At 40.0% G+C, this 16,392-nt stretch overlaps 1 protein-coding gene across 4 annotated transcripts in view; it reads right to left on the bottom strand.

Moving 5' to 3' along the window:
* The window catches only part of PLCL1 (phospholipase C like 1 (inactive)), a 310,279-nt gene that overhangs the window by 98,387 nt on the left and 195,500 nt on the right, over positions 1-16,392 (bottom strand). The window contains exons 1-2 of one of the 4 annotated variants that reach the window (XM_070580508.1): positions 9,406-9,518; positions 8,114-8,175 (exon numbers count right to left, since the gene is read on the bottom strand). The exons of 2 other annotated variants lie outside the window; for them this stretch is intronic. In XM_070580508.1, the coding sequence (XP_070436609.1) occupies positions 8,114-8,143 (30 nt within the window). In that variant the 5' untranslated portion in view covers positions 8,144-8,175; positions 9,406-9,518. Of the gene's footprint in view, positions 1-8,113; positions 8,176-9,405; positions 9,567-16,392 lie in introns of those variants that run through there. One more of the 4 variants, XM_070580507.1, reaches the window with a different exon arrangement.

Here is a 16,392-nt window from a genome sequence, read left to right as displayed (position 1 = left end):
AGGAAAAAGTTCTTTAACCAAAGGCTTCCCTGCTGAAAAATTTTGTTGCTAGAATTTTTGTAGTTATTTTGTTTTTTAATTAGCAGGTAATTAATAATGGGATAAACAACATTAGACAGGGAAATGTTATGGAAGTAGTTGTTGTCTATAATAATTTTCTTCGTCTCTTGGAATGCTTTTAATTTCAAAATTGAAACAGAGGCACCTTAGTGTAACGACCATTCCGCCAAGAAGTAGTGGAAATTTCATATGGAAATTTTAATAATCCCTCTCTCTCCAAAGCCAATTATTTTTCTTTCTTCCTTGGAACCAGCCCACCCCATTTGACTTCCAGCCATGAGCTTGGAGGTTGGTTGGAAAGCTGTAACAAGCAAAAGCTGCCAGCATGTCAGGTTCCATTGTGTTTGTGTGACCGCTGATCAGATTAGCTTTATCCTTATCACTATAAATAAATGCAACTTTATGACAACACTGGAGCTTTCATCATTTATTAAAAAGAAAAGGAAGAAATAGAAAGGGGGCTATACAACCCTTATCAAAAAATCTGCTTGTTCCCTGAGGTCAGCAGCTGATTTTAATTTTATATTCTTTAGATTGTTGTGAACAAAGCTTTATTAATGTAAACATCAATCCAAGGAGAACCGTGCTTACCTCATCCTATTTTATAGAACATAACATAAATAGTTTTCTCCAGCCAAACCTAATTCACTCAGAATTGAAAAAGACCATAGAAAATAAAAGATTACTTTGGGAAACTATAAAATACTGATGCATTTAACATTCAATTGAATCAATTATTCAATTAACTGGAGATTATCTGGAAGTTAGATATAATGTGACACTGCAAGGACATCTGGACTCTCTCCCTTGCTGCCTCTCTGCCTCTCTCCTTCTTTCTCTCTCTCATACACACGCGTGCACACACACACACAAAGGCTTCAGCCAGTAGTCCTTGAAGTTCGTGAATATTTTGAGTTTAAGAGTTTAAGTCAATTGGTTTGTGCATTTTTCAGCCCCATGTTCCTACAAAACAGGAAATGTTATATTTGCAGAAGGCAGGTCAGAGCACTAGCTGCTTCTTCCCAGAACCTTCGACCTGCACAACGTGACTGAAAAGTATCTGGGACGAGAATTTGGGAAGGGCTTCCTGTTTGTCTTCATTTATTAGACTCTTCTCTTTCCCAACACACATATAAAACACATCATGAATGCCACCTAATGTGCTCTCTCTGATTTTCCAGAATGGGTTTATGTTCGCTTTTCATCTGAGGTCATTTCTTAATATATCTAGACATTGTTCCTGAAGAAGAGACTCATTTTTCTCCCTCAGAGATTATTTTCCATAGTGCCATGCACATTGAGGAGGTAGATTCCAGCCTGCTATAGCGCTACAGACTGTCCCTGCTATGAACTATCTTAGCCCACAGGGAAAAGAAAATCCTGAGTATCTGCTGTTTTGTTTACTAAGTCTCGACCTAAAAGCTGGTCCCAAAAATGTGTCTTGATTTCTGCAGGCCATTTGGAAGTCAATTTTTATCTCCTCCCACAGCGCTCCTTTTGCAAATGTTGCACTGGCAAGACGAACAGCCTGCTCATCTCAGTCCCTTTGGTGAAGAGCTGCTGCCCAACTGGCAAAGAATGGGTTCTGGGCAGCCCATCTCCAATTCTACTCCCAGAAAAGGTTATAGGGATGGGGCTGGAGGCAATGGTATCAGAAAGATGTGTTCCAGGCTCAGCAGGGCACCAGAAGACATTCCCTTCTGGGCCACACATTGCTCTCCTCTCTTCCCTCTGAACTTCTCCCCTTGCCCTTTCCCAAGAGAGAAAGGCAACTCCGTAAATACTCCTGCGGCTGCGATACACTTGAGTGTGAAAGGCAAAGGGCACAGAGACAGTGAAATCATGGAGCTTCTTCTCTGATGCTCTACACCAAACCCATAGCTTCTACCCCAAAGCCAGCTCCCCTTCCAACTGCCTATCTCCATCAGTGGCAGTCACCGTTATCTGAACTGCCTGACTTCTCCTGATCTTTGCTTCTTTTATCTAATTTGTCGCTGCTTTGTCCCTTCCTCCCTTAACACATCTCTCTTTCTCTTCTATTCCTATCACAACCAGCCTAGTTGAAGCTCCCCTCAGCTCACAGACTACTGAAATAGACATATCAATAAGGGTCTAATGAGGGAAACAGAAACCACTCCAAGTGTTTAAAAGAGAGAGAATTCAATATAAGACATTGGATATATAAGTGCTAGGAAGGCTGAGAAGCCAAGAGGCAACCCAGAGATTAGAAACAGCAGGCAGTTACTCCATTCCTACCTGGAGGGACAAAAGGAGGAGGTGGTGTTCCCAGTACCCAAGGGCCATGGTCAAGAAAGAAGCTGGAACCACAGTAGGCCTGTCTTGCAGAAGCTGGAGCCACAAGCAAACACAGCTGCTGTACTCTCCCATCTCCTACCAGTGCCTCCCATCAGCTGGAAGCTGGGAAGTCTGCCTGCAGGGGTTGAACCGTCTGCCACACAGAGAAGGGGAGTAGGAGACAAGATACAGATCTGATAGCGAAACGGCCAAAGACCAGCTCAGAAGCTAAATCTACTCTTATAGTTAGTTCTCACAAGAGACAACTGATACTCCCATTTTACTTATTGGAAATTTAGTCTCAAGAGGATAAGTACCATACCTGGTCTCAGGTGGTGCAGCCGAGGTTTGAGCCTTGGTCTCACCAGCTCTGAACTCCTTTTTCTTCCCCAGCCTTCACTGCCTTCTCTTGCTAGTCACTTTTCAGCTATAACATTTACACCATAACGACATTTGGCACTTGATTACTTCTAAATAATAAACAGGGACTAGAACTTTAATCCCGAGGATCCAGCCTTCTCCCAGGCTAGAAATGAAGAGTGAGGTACCGCATCTTTTGCAAAGGCCCTCATCCCCTCAAGTTGATGCTTGCAGTGGTCAATTCTCTCCCGGCCAAGGCCCAGAACACAAGGGATTGATCAGGGGAGCCTGGCTTTCCTGGGTGGGATTTCAGGAGACACAGGGAAGGCCCCACATTCCAAAATCATACTCCATCTTTTCATTCTTTATTTACAAAGTGTTTATCAAATGCTGAAACATGCCTATTCAATGATATTCAATAAGAGAGGGTTAGTCAGACTCTGGGTATGTATGCATGTTTTTTTAAATGTTTACCCAAAGGGAGGAAGAGTTATAAAAAGCTGGGGAACATGCACTGGTTGGTGCTAAAATTTTACTTCCAAAGTTTAGGTCAGTTAGCTTAAGGCAGCAGTTTTTCAGTTTTTTTTTTCAACCTATGAGCCATACTTTAAGGCAGGGTAAACTTCTACCTCTGGGGTTTCCACACTGCCAGAGACAACCAAAGAGTCCCAGTTCAAGATAAATCTTACCTTAAAAACTGCATGAATTTTACGTTATGCTCTATAATAATTCCACGTGCATTTTAATACAAAAATAATGAGATTTTGCCCAAAAAATGTTTCAGTAGAAGCAATTTCCCAGATAATGTGCCATGGTAACCTGCCTAAATTTGGGAAGCTTAGGCATAGGCTTAGGCATAAAGCTTTGTGTCCCCACTAAAATGTAAGTAACTCTGGAGAAGGAAGTTTCTTTAGGCTATTATCAGATTTTATTGCTATGTCTTTTTTATTTTTCTTGATGTGAAGGTAGTCGGGAGTCTTTCCTAAAGCAGGTTTTAACAGTAGAGAAGGAGGAGATGTTGAGTGCCTCAGTTTGACTATGGAGCTAAGCAGGAGTTGCCATTAACAAATGGAAAAGGTACAAAACAGGTGTGAGGGCCCCTAAACAAACCTTACCCACTTTGCTCTGGTAGAAAGGCCAGGGTAGAGGACTTGTGATAGAGTGAAGGAAGCAATTCTCCCTCCCCAAATTGCACAGACCACACCAATGGGCGCTAGGAGCCCCAAAAGATATTATACAGCCTTAATGTATAAACAAGAATTTGAAGTTTTGAGTAGAAAATTTATTATTTCTAATAATATAAGAAAGTAGTGACATCTATAAACCACAGACTCCTCTTTATCATAACCATTGAAAATACAAAACTATGTTAATATTAGGAAAAGCTGGGTAAAGGAACTACTATACTATCTTTACAAGTTTCCCGTTAATTTAAAACTATTGCAAAATAAAAATGTTATTTTTAAATCCACTCTGTATCTAAAATCTCCATGTTTCCTACAGAATGCCGTTCCATTGATATGGAAGACCCCCGTGTTTGTTCCTCTTGTTCATTTTTCAGTCCCCTTGCCAATGGCTTTTTCTTCTCATAGCCTTCTTGTCACCCCTGATCCTTCCATCTGATTTCATTTTGTGTTCAAGTCAGGAAAATATGGCAATTTGAACTTGAAACAGAACTCACTCAGCTTAGTTTCCATTCTCCACATTGTGGTTGTACCATGTTAAAATGTTTGCCTTTCAAATAATTATACTATGGGCCGGCCCTGTGGCTGAGTGGTTAAGTTTGCACACTCTGCTTCAGCAGCCCAGGGTTTCGCCAGTTTGAATCCTGGGCACGGACATGGCACCGCTCATCAAGCCATGCTGAGGCAGAGTCCCACATGCCACAGCTGGAGGGACCCACAACTAAAAATACACAATTGTGTACTGGGGGTCTTTGGGGAGAAAAAGGAAAAATAAAAATAATAATTATACTATATAGCACCTTCAAATATAATATTTGAAGTTATATAACCAATTTCAGAAAATCAAAAATAGCTCACAAAGGTGTTGACTGGGTAACAATCTGCTTAATCTAGGATCCTAGAAGCCTCTAAAGTGAGTTTCCAGATGTTCTTCAGCATATGACAGAAAATAAAGGAAGAAGTAGGAAAGAAGAGGCAAAGGGGAGCAAAACAGTATAAGAAGCCAGGGACTTTTTAGGCAGAAAGCTAGAGAGAGGAATTTTTAATTAGAGACCATTTCATATCTGTCAAACTGGCCAAGTGCTTAACACCTGGCATACGTAAGTCTTAGATGCCACCATCTAAGGCAAAGGAATGCTATGACATATTTTAAAACCTTCTTGTGGCACACATCAGACAAAACAATCTTTTAACATTGAGCTTTAAACTAAAAGAGTTCTATTAAGTGTTTTCTTTTCTTTTTATCACTCCCAAGGTTCCCAAAATGATGCCTTTCCTAGATCTTCATTTTATATACTCAAATAGAAGACATCCTTTTTTCTTTTCTTCTTTTCTCTCTCCCTCTGCTCCCCACATCCCACAGCCTCCAAGGGATGCAAGAGGGATAAATGATCTTTAAGCATCTGTATATTAGTCATGTTATTACATACTGAAAAGAGTTACTTTTACTTTTGTGGTAAAGTCTATTTTCCTCAAATCTCTTATTTCTCCCAAATCCCACCTACCATTGTCTACATACAATAATAACCATGAAGAAAAAAGAAGAAAAGGAAACCAGCCTTGGCAGACAGAAGCCCTGAATATTAAGCTGGAGCCATTTCCAAGGCCCAACCAGGCAAGAGTGAACCAGAACTCTTTCCACATCAGACTGAACACGACAGGAGGCCAACTTGCATGTTATAAACCTCACCTCCTCACCCCTCCCCAACCAGCCCTGCCTTTAAGGCCCACACTCATCCAGGTGCTGGGACATTCATCCTTGCCAAAGCTTTTCCCACAGCTTTCACACAAGCTCTTCCAGAATGCAGTGACACTGTGGGTGACAGATGCGCCCATCCAGTCTTCATCTTTACTAGTCTTTACTTACAAAAAGGCAGGCTTCCTTGGCATCCTCTTACTCTCTCCTCTAGAGAATCCTTTAGCCTCCTAATCCATCATACTGGCTCAGGCCCACCCAGTTTCATTGTTCAATGGAAGGCGCCATCTATTAATATTGTTGAACACAGGGATGGTGTGACCACCACACAGTAGTGAACTAGAGGTGCCAAGTTTCCCTCAAAAGGCGTGAAAGATGCTGTGATTTACAGGAGTGCTAATGAGCTGGGGATTTCTGGACCTGTAAGCACCTGCTGCTTCTGCAGCCTCTGCCAACTCCACCGCCATGCCCTGGGATATTGGACAGCACTCCCTCCCTCTTAGGAGAATTTATGGTTAAACTCATTGAAAAGCTTGCTCTGCCATGTACCTCCATTAAAAAGGCAACACTCACCAGGAAAGTCAAATTGGGGAAATGAGAGAAAGGGTCCTAACTTTGTTTTGTTTTCCTTCTTTCTGTGACTGCTCTCAAAAGGAGAGAGATTCCCAACCAGCTCTACAGTCAAATAAAATCAGGAGATAATTTTATTATTCATTATTTACACCCTATATGCCCCTATAAAAGGTTTAGAGCAGAGGGCCAGAAAGCTGCAGGTGCTGCCTGTTAAGAGAGAGGATTTAGGGACTGGCCCGGTGGTGCAGCGGTTAAGTGTGCACATTCTGATTTGGCGGCCTGGGGTTTGCTGGTTTGGATCCCAGGTGTGGACGTGGCACCACTTGGCAAGCCATGCTGTGGTAGGTGTTCCACATAGAAAGTAGAGGAAGATGGGAATGGATGTTAGCTCAGGGCCAATCTTCCCCAGCAAAAAGAGGAGGACTGGCAGCAGATGTTAGCTCAGGGCTAATCTTCCTTAAAATAAATAAATTAATTAATAAATAAAATTTTAAAAAAAAATAAAAATAAGAAAGAGGATTTATGCTGTTGTATTTTAGGCACCTGATGATCCTTCCATCCAGGAATGTGATTTGTCATCAGTTACAATGAGGAGCAGGCAAACCATGCTGTTGATTCCCAAACAAGGCAGACCCGCTCACACCACATGACCTCTCTATGCTTTTCTTCAGGTGGTGCTTCTGAGCATTAAACCCTCAAGCCCATAATATAATGGAATCGCAGAAACCAGCTTAGTTCCTTTATGTTCCACAACCCACCCATCTAACCGCTTATCTCCCCACCCTTCTTGCTGCTCAACTAATTATACAAACCATTTGCTGCACCCAAGCTCTTCTTCCACACAAACCATGTTCATTCAAATTTCACAGTCACCATCTTCTCTATCAAACCAAATTCATACTTCTCTCAAAAAACTGAGATCAAATCCAATTTCTCCACTAAGTTTTTCCTAGCTAGTCGAGACTACCACATTGACTCTCCTTTCTTTTGATCCGATCCCTGTGGCATTTTGTAGTTGGTATAGTGTGACAAAATAGTTCTACTATAGAAGGTTCTTAATCTGCCAACATTCACATAGAAGAGTTAGATAAGGCAAGTGGGTACCCCACTCTGATATTAACCTCCCTGCCCTATGATAGCCCTTTCAATATAGAAGAGAAACACTCCCCTGTTTAAAGCTGGGAGCTGCTTTGTTATAACGCATGAAAGTCAAAATCAAACTAAATGTAAATGAAACAAATTACACATACATCATCTCGTGTTGCTCATGCTTGCATGTAAGTTCACACCAATTTATAATTGCCCCTTCCAAGTTCACCCTTTTCCCCACGTATGTTCAATTGTGTGCCAGGTTATTTCTCTCAGCTCCATTCAGTCCTTGAAGATAGAGATCCACTATGTTTGGATCCCATGCCTCTCCACCTAAGTCTCTATTAAAACTACATTTTTCAGAAAGAGTTGAGGAGGCATCCCTATACACTGATCACAGAACTATCCTGAAGTAACTACCTCTTTCCTAGTGCTTACTCAAGAAAGCCTAGTACATCATCCTTTCTGACCCCACTATTTCTAGAAAAGGTCCAGACTCCTTTAGAACCCTGCCTAAATGACATTCGACTATATAACTATGTGGCAAAAAGTTGATGCTCCCATTTGCAAGTCATAAAGTCAAAAATATCCTAATATATTAGTGTGCTCACATTGTAATTTTGAGAACTCTGACTCTAACCAGATTAAAATGACTTTCAATTCACATACGTTTATGATATAAAATGTAGGACAGTTGTAGTGGGCTTTTTTTTTTTTTTTTTGCTACTATCACACAATTTAGCCCTTGATCATAAAGTGTTATATTTTCCTCTGGTTATTTCATTTATGTATGTCTTGTCTGAAAAGTTCTCCAAGGCAGGGAACAGGTTTTTCACTTCTTTCCTCTCTCTCTTACCGTCTTGGTAACTTGATTCCATATTGACATGCAAACCACAGCACAGTCAGGTTTAAAGAATACTAGAACAAAAAAGTTTAAAACTTTTACTTAAACTAGGAGTTGACTAATTTTTTCAGTAAAAAGCTAGATGGTCAATATTTTAAGCTTTGCAGTCAACATAGCTTCTGTGGAAATACTTAACTCTGCCATTGTAGTGTGAAAGCAGCCACAAACAATACATAAATGAGTGTGGCTGTGTTCTAATCAAACCCTATTTACAAAAACAGCAGCTGGACCAGGCCTATAGGCCAGTTTGCCAACATTACTCAAACTACGAAAACATCAGAGGAGACAATGATATACTGCCGCTCCGCCACTTCCCACTGTAATTCAAACTCAGCTCAGCAAGAAGTTTGTCACTGCTCATTAAAGTGAAATTGAGTGATAACATATATAAATCTCAATGAAGATCTCTGTCACATTAAGTGGTACATTTGCATCCTGGGAGGGCTCACTTCCAAGATTTTTGTGGCCTCTTACATCCCACCTCATCCCTGAGTATTTTATTCCAGAAATAATCACAGCTAAACTCAAATAGGCAATTATATACCATTATTGACAATTTTCAGTTATTTTTATGTTTCACGTGAGCCCAAAGAAATCAGTTCCTAAGTAAATGTCTATTTATTAAAGATAAACATTTGAGTTTTTGGCTGATCCACTGATTTCTGGCAATTAAAATTCATTACGTGCTCTAGAGTGCATATCCTTGAATGTCGTCTCCCTTCTGTCCCACTCCTGGTTACTTCTCAAGTGCTTATATTAAATATAAATTAATGCAAAATAATTACTCCTTTTCTTTGTCAATTTCAAAATGGAAATTCTAAAAGGCAAGATGAACTGACACATTAAATATTTCCATAGTTAAAGTAACAGTGAAAATATCTTATCTAATAAAAATTGGACAACATATCCAAATTACAAACAGTTTAACTTTCCATCTAAGATAACGCCACGTGGTTCATATTCTGTACATTCCTATGATTCATAACCCTCATAAAGCTACAATATTAAATAAAACTGAATAAACTCTGAAAGACTAAAGCAAATCTGACTTGCATAGTCAGTTGATTTACCCGCATGGACAGTTGATTTCCATTAGAAAATATAATGCAAAAAACCATACACAAATGTCAAAAGGAAAATAAACTGACAACATAAAAGAACTTTTCAACCCAAAATTACTTCCCATATTTTGAGCTGTAAATAGTTACTATCAAGGTATAAAACTAAGATTTTTTTATACTCACAGTTAATCTTGAAAAGAATATAGTATAAATCATAACAGTTAAATCATTATCTTCTAAAGATTGGGGGCAATGGAGACTTGACTCATTGCAACCACATTTTTCTGAGTAGAAAGTTAGTGGAGGTCACAGATTAGTCAGTTTTTCTATCTCCCACAGAAATTAAGCTTTCTGCTGACTCTTTCGTTACATGCTACCTCCTTTTTCTTGCTGACTTTAGAGATTTTTCAGAAAACAAAACTAAAATCAGAAGTGAACTGACCTACTGAAGTAGAATGCAAAGTTACATTTAATATGATTCCAGTTTCAGAAAAAATGTGCCCCTCCCCCCACCAAAAGTTAAGCTAATAGTGGTTATCTCTAGGAAGTTGGAGCAATTGTTACTTCCTTTCCCCTTTTTTCTATTTTTCAAATTTTCTACCATGATATTGCCTCACTTTTAAAAATCAGAAGAAAATAAGAATGTGAATACGTACAAAGTCCTCACAATTTGCATCTATCATTTTTATCCCTCATGATTTATGCGTAGTTTTTACATAACAAAACGGGTGCTACGAAACCAGTCCCAATACACAGAAGTTATCTCTTTATAAGTTAATATAAACTTGAGTTTCACAGGATTCCTCTTGAGTTGAGAGCAAGTTCTTTATATAGTTCAATTACAGTGTGGAAGTAACACCAGTTAGGAAACCACGCAACATACCATCTGGCATCTCATTAAAGTAGCATGCTTTTTTAAGGACATTTTAAAAATTGTGCTTCATAGAGATTACTAGGAGAAGCCACTGTGAATGGATGGCAGTTTTCAGCAATGCTGTCAGAAACCCAAGGCTGAATCCAGCAAGAGTGTGGTTGACTGTGTGAAGGGCAAAATATTGCCAGAATTGGAACATCAGTAGCTTTTTATTTCGTATTTGGGAAGTCTCACCAAAATGGATAAACCTCATTAGATTTGTGCCTAACTTATACTCAGCCTAAACTGTAATAATATACTAGTATATTTTAAATAAATGCCATGTAGTTTTGCGCAAGTGTTTTTCTACAAAAAAAGAATATTAGAAAAAGAACGAAATCTCTGCTTGTAACAAGCCACTGTGTCTGAGTACTAACAGGCAGTGCCTGGGCCTCACCCTCTCAAGGTCCTGCTCCACGTCTGAGATTGGCATTTACTCTTCTCAGGTCACCACCACTTTCTCTGTCACTTCCCCCCACCACACCCTCCAAATCTGTCTTCTGTCCCCTGGACAATCTTCCCTCTTCCTGGCACACGAGACTCCTCATCCTCCTCCCTCCCCAAGAACATTGTTCTAGCCTCCTTCCCCTCTGCTACCCCCCCATGAAACCTCCAGGTGACACTGCGTCTCCTCCATGGCTCCTGGTTCTCTGCTACTGTCCTGCCTGAGGAAGAGACAAAATCACGCAGCCTTGCCCTTGACAGACTGTTGCCATCTCACCTAGTTTAGGCCTGTTGATCTTTGCACAGCTCCCTTGTCATCATCTTTGCCTCCAACTTCAGAGGAACATCTGAGCCTCTCTAAAACTAAAGTCTTTCTCCAACACCACCCATAGATTTACTTTTTATGTGTGTTTGGACCTTTCCACTAACTTCTTCCCTCTTGGTTTTCAATCTTTTGAAAGCCATCTTTTGCTAAGTCTACCACCCCTGCAAGAATCAGCCCTTCATCTCAATTCCCAACTCCTTCAATGAATGATCTTTCTCTACCACCTTCAGCTTGTACTCCCTTCTCTCCCCACTTACTACCCCATGCCTCCTGTAGGCAGCTGATATATGGCTCTTAAGTCTGTAGAAACTCCTCCTTGGAAATCACTGGTGCCCTACATTTACCAGATTCACTTGTTCTCTCCTTGCTATCATCTTCCTTGACCTCTCTAGAGAACTGGATACTGATGATTATCTCATTCATCCCTGCAACATGTATTTATTGATGTCCCACTATGTGACCTTTGCTTTGACGGCATTGGACACTATTTAATCTTCTAATCCTCTATTATCTCCTTTCTCTGTCTCCATGTTTACACAACTGACCTCTTTTCTTCCTCTCAACTCATAACTGGAGGCATCGTGCAATGCTTTTCTCTCTTTCCATGTCCAAGGTCTCTATAGACTCACCTGAATTCAAATGCTGTATTTCCAAGTACTTATAGAACCTTTCTACTTGGATGTCCCATCATCATCTCAAACTCAAAATTGATCTTTATCCTCAGTTGCCTCTCCCCAAAGCTGTATGGCTATCCCACTTAACTTCCTGTTTAGAAACTTTGAAGTTATCTGGCTTCTTCTCTCCTTCATTGACTCTGTACTGAATCCTTTTACTTCTTCTCTGAGATGTCTGCCTCCCTCCCTAACCCCCTTCCCAGAAGTCTTGTCTAGAACCTCTTCACCTCAGGCCTATGTTGCTACAACAACCACCTCAATTTTTATCCCTTTCCAATTCACCTTGCACACTATTACAGATTAGTCCTCTTAAAATAATGTTAAAGCACTGCAAGTAACTTAAAACCGTGACTTAGAGGGTTTCACATAAACAAGGTTGGTTTTTCTCACATAAAGGGAAGTCCGGAAGTAGACAGTTGTTGGTATAGGTAGAGGAGTTCAGCAGTGTCAGAGACAACACCTCTTAGTCTCTTCCTTGTTGCAGCAAAGTTGCTATATGGCTTGAGACTTTGCATCTTCTGTCAAGGGAGGGAAGAGGGGAAAGTGAGTTCCACCTTTTTATCAAGAGAACAAAAACATCCAGACATGGCATCGGCATTCTCCAGCTTGGCCAGGATGAGGTCACAGAGCTGTCCTGTCTGGAAAGGAGGCTGGCTGGATTAGAGCTCTCATGACCCATCACTTGGGGGTGGGCACAAAATTGAGGTTCACTCATCCAGGAAGAAGGGGGATGCGCAACTTTAGTTTTGTTCCTCCTGCATACTAAGCTGTCCTCTGGTCAGCTTAGCCTCATCTCTCACAGTCCCAAACATACACCATGCTCACCTCCACCTTTCTGCCTTCACTCTCTTTGCCCGGAACACCTTTTCTCCACTTCTCTCTGCTTGCCAAATCCTATTCCTCCTTCTTGGCTCTGTTCATATCCCATCTACTCCATCACATACTCCAGTCCACATTGACTTCTTCCTTGAACAAACACTTCATTCATTCATTCATCCATATTTAGTATTTACATACATGTGGTTCCTATAGTGAGTACTATACAGTTGAACATTTAATTTTTTTTCTGTTTCCTGTAACTTAGTTTCATTTCTCTGCAAATACCAGAACCTATCTACGGACAAGAACTGTGCCTCAGATTTCTTTTGCATGCCCCAGTGCCTCGCACAGCATTGAAAACATGATATGTGCTTAGTAAATTACTGACTGACTGAAAAATTCTCTAATTGCCCAGAAAGAACAATACATGAATTACTAAATGTAAAAAAACACTGTGGTTGGGTCTTTGAAAACAGTACATTATCTACTTATTTCAGTCAAAATATACTCCACCGGACAAGAAAATAATAATGATTATATTTTCACTCTAGTGACGAAGGTAGAAAAATATAATCTGTTTCCTTTGAGGAAACTCTAAAGACTAGCAGAGCTAAGTAAAATTCCAAATCATCAGGTAGAGAAGCAGTTGGCAGACATTTCAAATCTGCAGGCTAGTCTTCTGAGCCATTCCCTGTGATGTAATGTGAAGCAGAGAGCAGTCAAGGGACTTATTTTAGAGAGATGCTGATCTATGCGGGGATTAAGAGATCTCCGCCTAACACTGCTGTCAGCCACAGAGCAGCCTTAGAAGTGCACGAAGATTTCAGACTGGTGCAACTTATGCAAGAGACACAATTCCCCCAAGCCCCAGCGACCAGATTTTTAAACAGTCCTTATCATTTGTTTGTGGCCCTTTCCTTGTCCTATTTCCTGAGCAGATCATCTAAAATGTGTGGGAATATGTTTTCTCCAACGAGAAAACCTGCAGCTTCACGACGCATCATGGAGCTCACAGAATAGAAAGGTGTGCAGCATTTGCTTCATTCCTCTTGGGCCTGAATGAGGAGAGCCTTTCAGAAGTTGGCAGAAGGAAGCAGTTCACAGGAAGGCTCTTAAACCTCAGGTCCTCCCCAGAAGCTGAAATTCTACGGAGGGGCAGTCTGCATGCAGGCACCATTGCTAGCTGCCAGGTTTCTCTCTGCAGCTCCTCCCCTGTCTCCACCAGGACAAGGAAGATTCAACGACAGTCCTTGAGGCAAAGCTGAAAAGGACTTCCTTTCTCCCCCTGCACTGCTCTCAACACCACGTGATAGTATTACAGTGGTTGCTTTTTCAAAAAGAGCAAATATTACCTCCTGTGAAATAATGGCTGAGAGGGACCTCTATGCTGATTGCCATAGACCAAAAGCCAATTTTTCAAGCAAGCCAATGCTCACCTGCCAAAAATTCTGTCCCACTTTGCCTATATTTTCCCCTTCACTCCTCAACCAGCACTCTATGCTGGGAACACCAGCATGTTTCATGACTTCTGTTACAAAGTAAGATTTAAAAAAGGAAGTACACCTGAAAGAAATATTACTGCAAATATTACTCTTGGAATTTGGAACTGAGTATTATTTAGGACACAATTGATTGCCCTACTTAGGCCACAATGTCCGTATTGGTGCATTCTCTCTCTCTAACCCCAATCTCAATCTCACTCCCATGTTTTTTATGTAGATCAAGAGATATGTTTGCCCATTCTAGAAAATAACTTAGGTTCTCCATTTCAATGATATTTTCATGTAGCACTATACATTTTCTAGAAAGTAGCAACTGAAAAAGGAATATTGAGCAAACTTCTAGAAAATTCTCTCATTTATCTTAAAATCTCTAGGCTTAGCAGTTATCTGACCCACAGATCAGTGAATGAGTGACTGAGTTATGTATTTGCACATTTAAAACGTCTAATCTTCCTACCATAATAAAAGCTCCCCAAATTTCTGAAAGTGCTATATTGTGATCCTATAAATTGCCCTAAGGAACAAAAAATAATCAGGTAACCATAACAAAATGATCAGAAACATGAAAACCCCTCAAGAAGATGGTTCAAGAGTTTAATTACAATAGCACAAAAAGTCATCCCTATTTCACTGGACTTAGAAAATAAAGAAAACAGGGGCCAGCCCTGTGGCTGAGTGGTTAAGTTCGCGAGCTCTGCTGCGGCGGCCCAGGGTTTCGCTGGTTCGAATCCTGGGCGCAGACATGGCACTGCTCGCCAGGCCATGCTGAGGTGGCATCCCATATACCACAACTAGAAGGACCCACAACTAAGAATATACAACTGTGTACCGGGGGGCTTTGGGGAGAAAAAGGGAAAAAAAATTTTTTTAAATCTTAAAAAAAAAAAGAAAAGAAAGAAAACAATACATGTAGGTATACCAAGAAACAGGAAAAGATTCCATTACTACGGTAACAAACTAATCCTGAGAAATAATTATATATCAGTTCCACAAGGAGTTTTGTAGAAAATCAGGTCAACAACTATAGGAATAAAATTTCAACATTACATCAAGAAGGCTCCTAAAAAGTCTATAGGTACTGATAGCGAGTAACCTACGCTATTTGGCATAAAGTATGGGCAGATGGATAGCTAGGGTTTAGAACAATTTTTCCATGTTGAATCTAAAACAACTACATGCAGATCCCAAAACATTCCTGCCAACTACTAGTCTTCTTGAGAGTGAAGAGCTATCTCCCTACACCGCTCGCTATTCAATTCCACCCCCCTTAGTCCCACTACATCCTGACATGGTTACCCTAAAAAGAAAACGTACAAAGACTCTGTCAAAATAAAGCACACAGGGTTGTTTCTTTTAATCTTTCATTCAATTACCATCCTAAAATAAAGGTTTTTAATGTTTCAAAAAAGCAATATCACATTGGGTGGAAATATCCTTTTCATATTCAAATACCAGTTTAATATGTAGTTTGACAAATTACTCTTACGGCTCTGTTTCTGGTATTTGTGAAAAAAAATAAGATAAAAAATTGAGTGAATTCCAAATTTGCCTAAGAGTGTCCTTTTTTTCTTTCATCAAAGGATCAGGCAATATTGTCTCTTTTTGTCCCATTTTATACATAATAAAAGCATTTCCTTGATTCAAGGTGTTTATAAACTACAGATATCTCTTTACAAACACAGTCCTAACGAAACCTGAAAAATGACTGCTGTATTATGCATTTCAAAAGAAAAAATTGGTCCACAATAGAGTAATTGTTTTGTTTACATAGCATGTATGAGTACAGATCCTAAAAATTCTTAAATAGCTACATAACCTTGACGTTAAATTGTAGGTTGCCGTGGGATCAAGTCTAAGAGAACCCAGATAGAAATCAAATGTTATTTACTGCACATTCTTTCAAGAACTTTTACTATAAAATAAGACTGGAAAAATACACTAGTAATAAATAAAATTTGTTCCCAGCCACAAAACCAAAGACAGAGAATGGGAATCAAAAGGATGCACATGTGTATACGTATGGACCACTCCCAGAGAGAAATTAAAATTTCAATCCTCCTTTCTTAACAGCATTATGGGCACTAAGCAGTCACATGGACTTACAAGAAAACCAAAAGAACAAAGGCAACAGCTCAAGGGTGGCAAAGGTTCTAAAGACAGCTGAGCCCGGCTCTAGTGAAGTGGACAAAATCCACGCTGAATATTTTAAAACATACCACAGAGAATATATACATTTCCCTTTGTGAAGGCACCTCTTCACTTCTGTCTCTAGAACACAAGCCCTTTTATCTGACACTCACAGGGCCTATAATTTGTCACTTACTCAAAAAATTCAGTGAAAGTGGGAAATAATAAAAATTGGTATATATGTACCTTATTTAAATGTAAGGCTTTGAGTATGGCGCCACTAAATTCAAGTTCTCTACTTAATCTTTCTTGAATAATGATACATTTCAGTTTCTTTAAAATGAATCAGGGGGCTGGCCCCATGGC

This window comes from Equus przewalskii, chromosome 17, assembly GCF_037783145.1.
Source record: "Equus przewalskii isolate Varuska chromosome 17, EquPr2, whole genome shotgun sequence".
In the NCBI taxonomy this organism is placed as follows: Eukaryota; Metazoa; Chordata; class Mammalia; order Perissodactyla; family Equidae; genus Equus; species Equus przewalskii.
The sequence above is the reverse complement of the archived record's forward strand: the minus strand, read 5'-3'. Positions and strand labels throughout refer to the sequence as shown.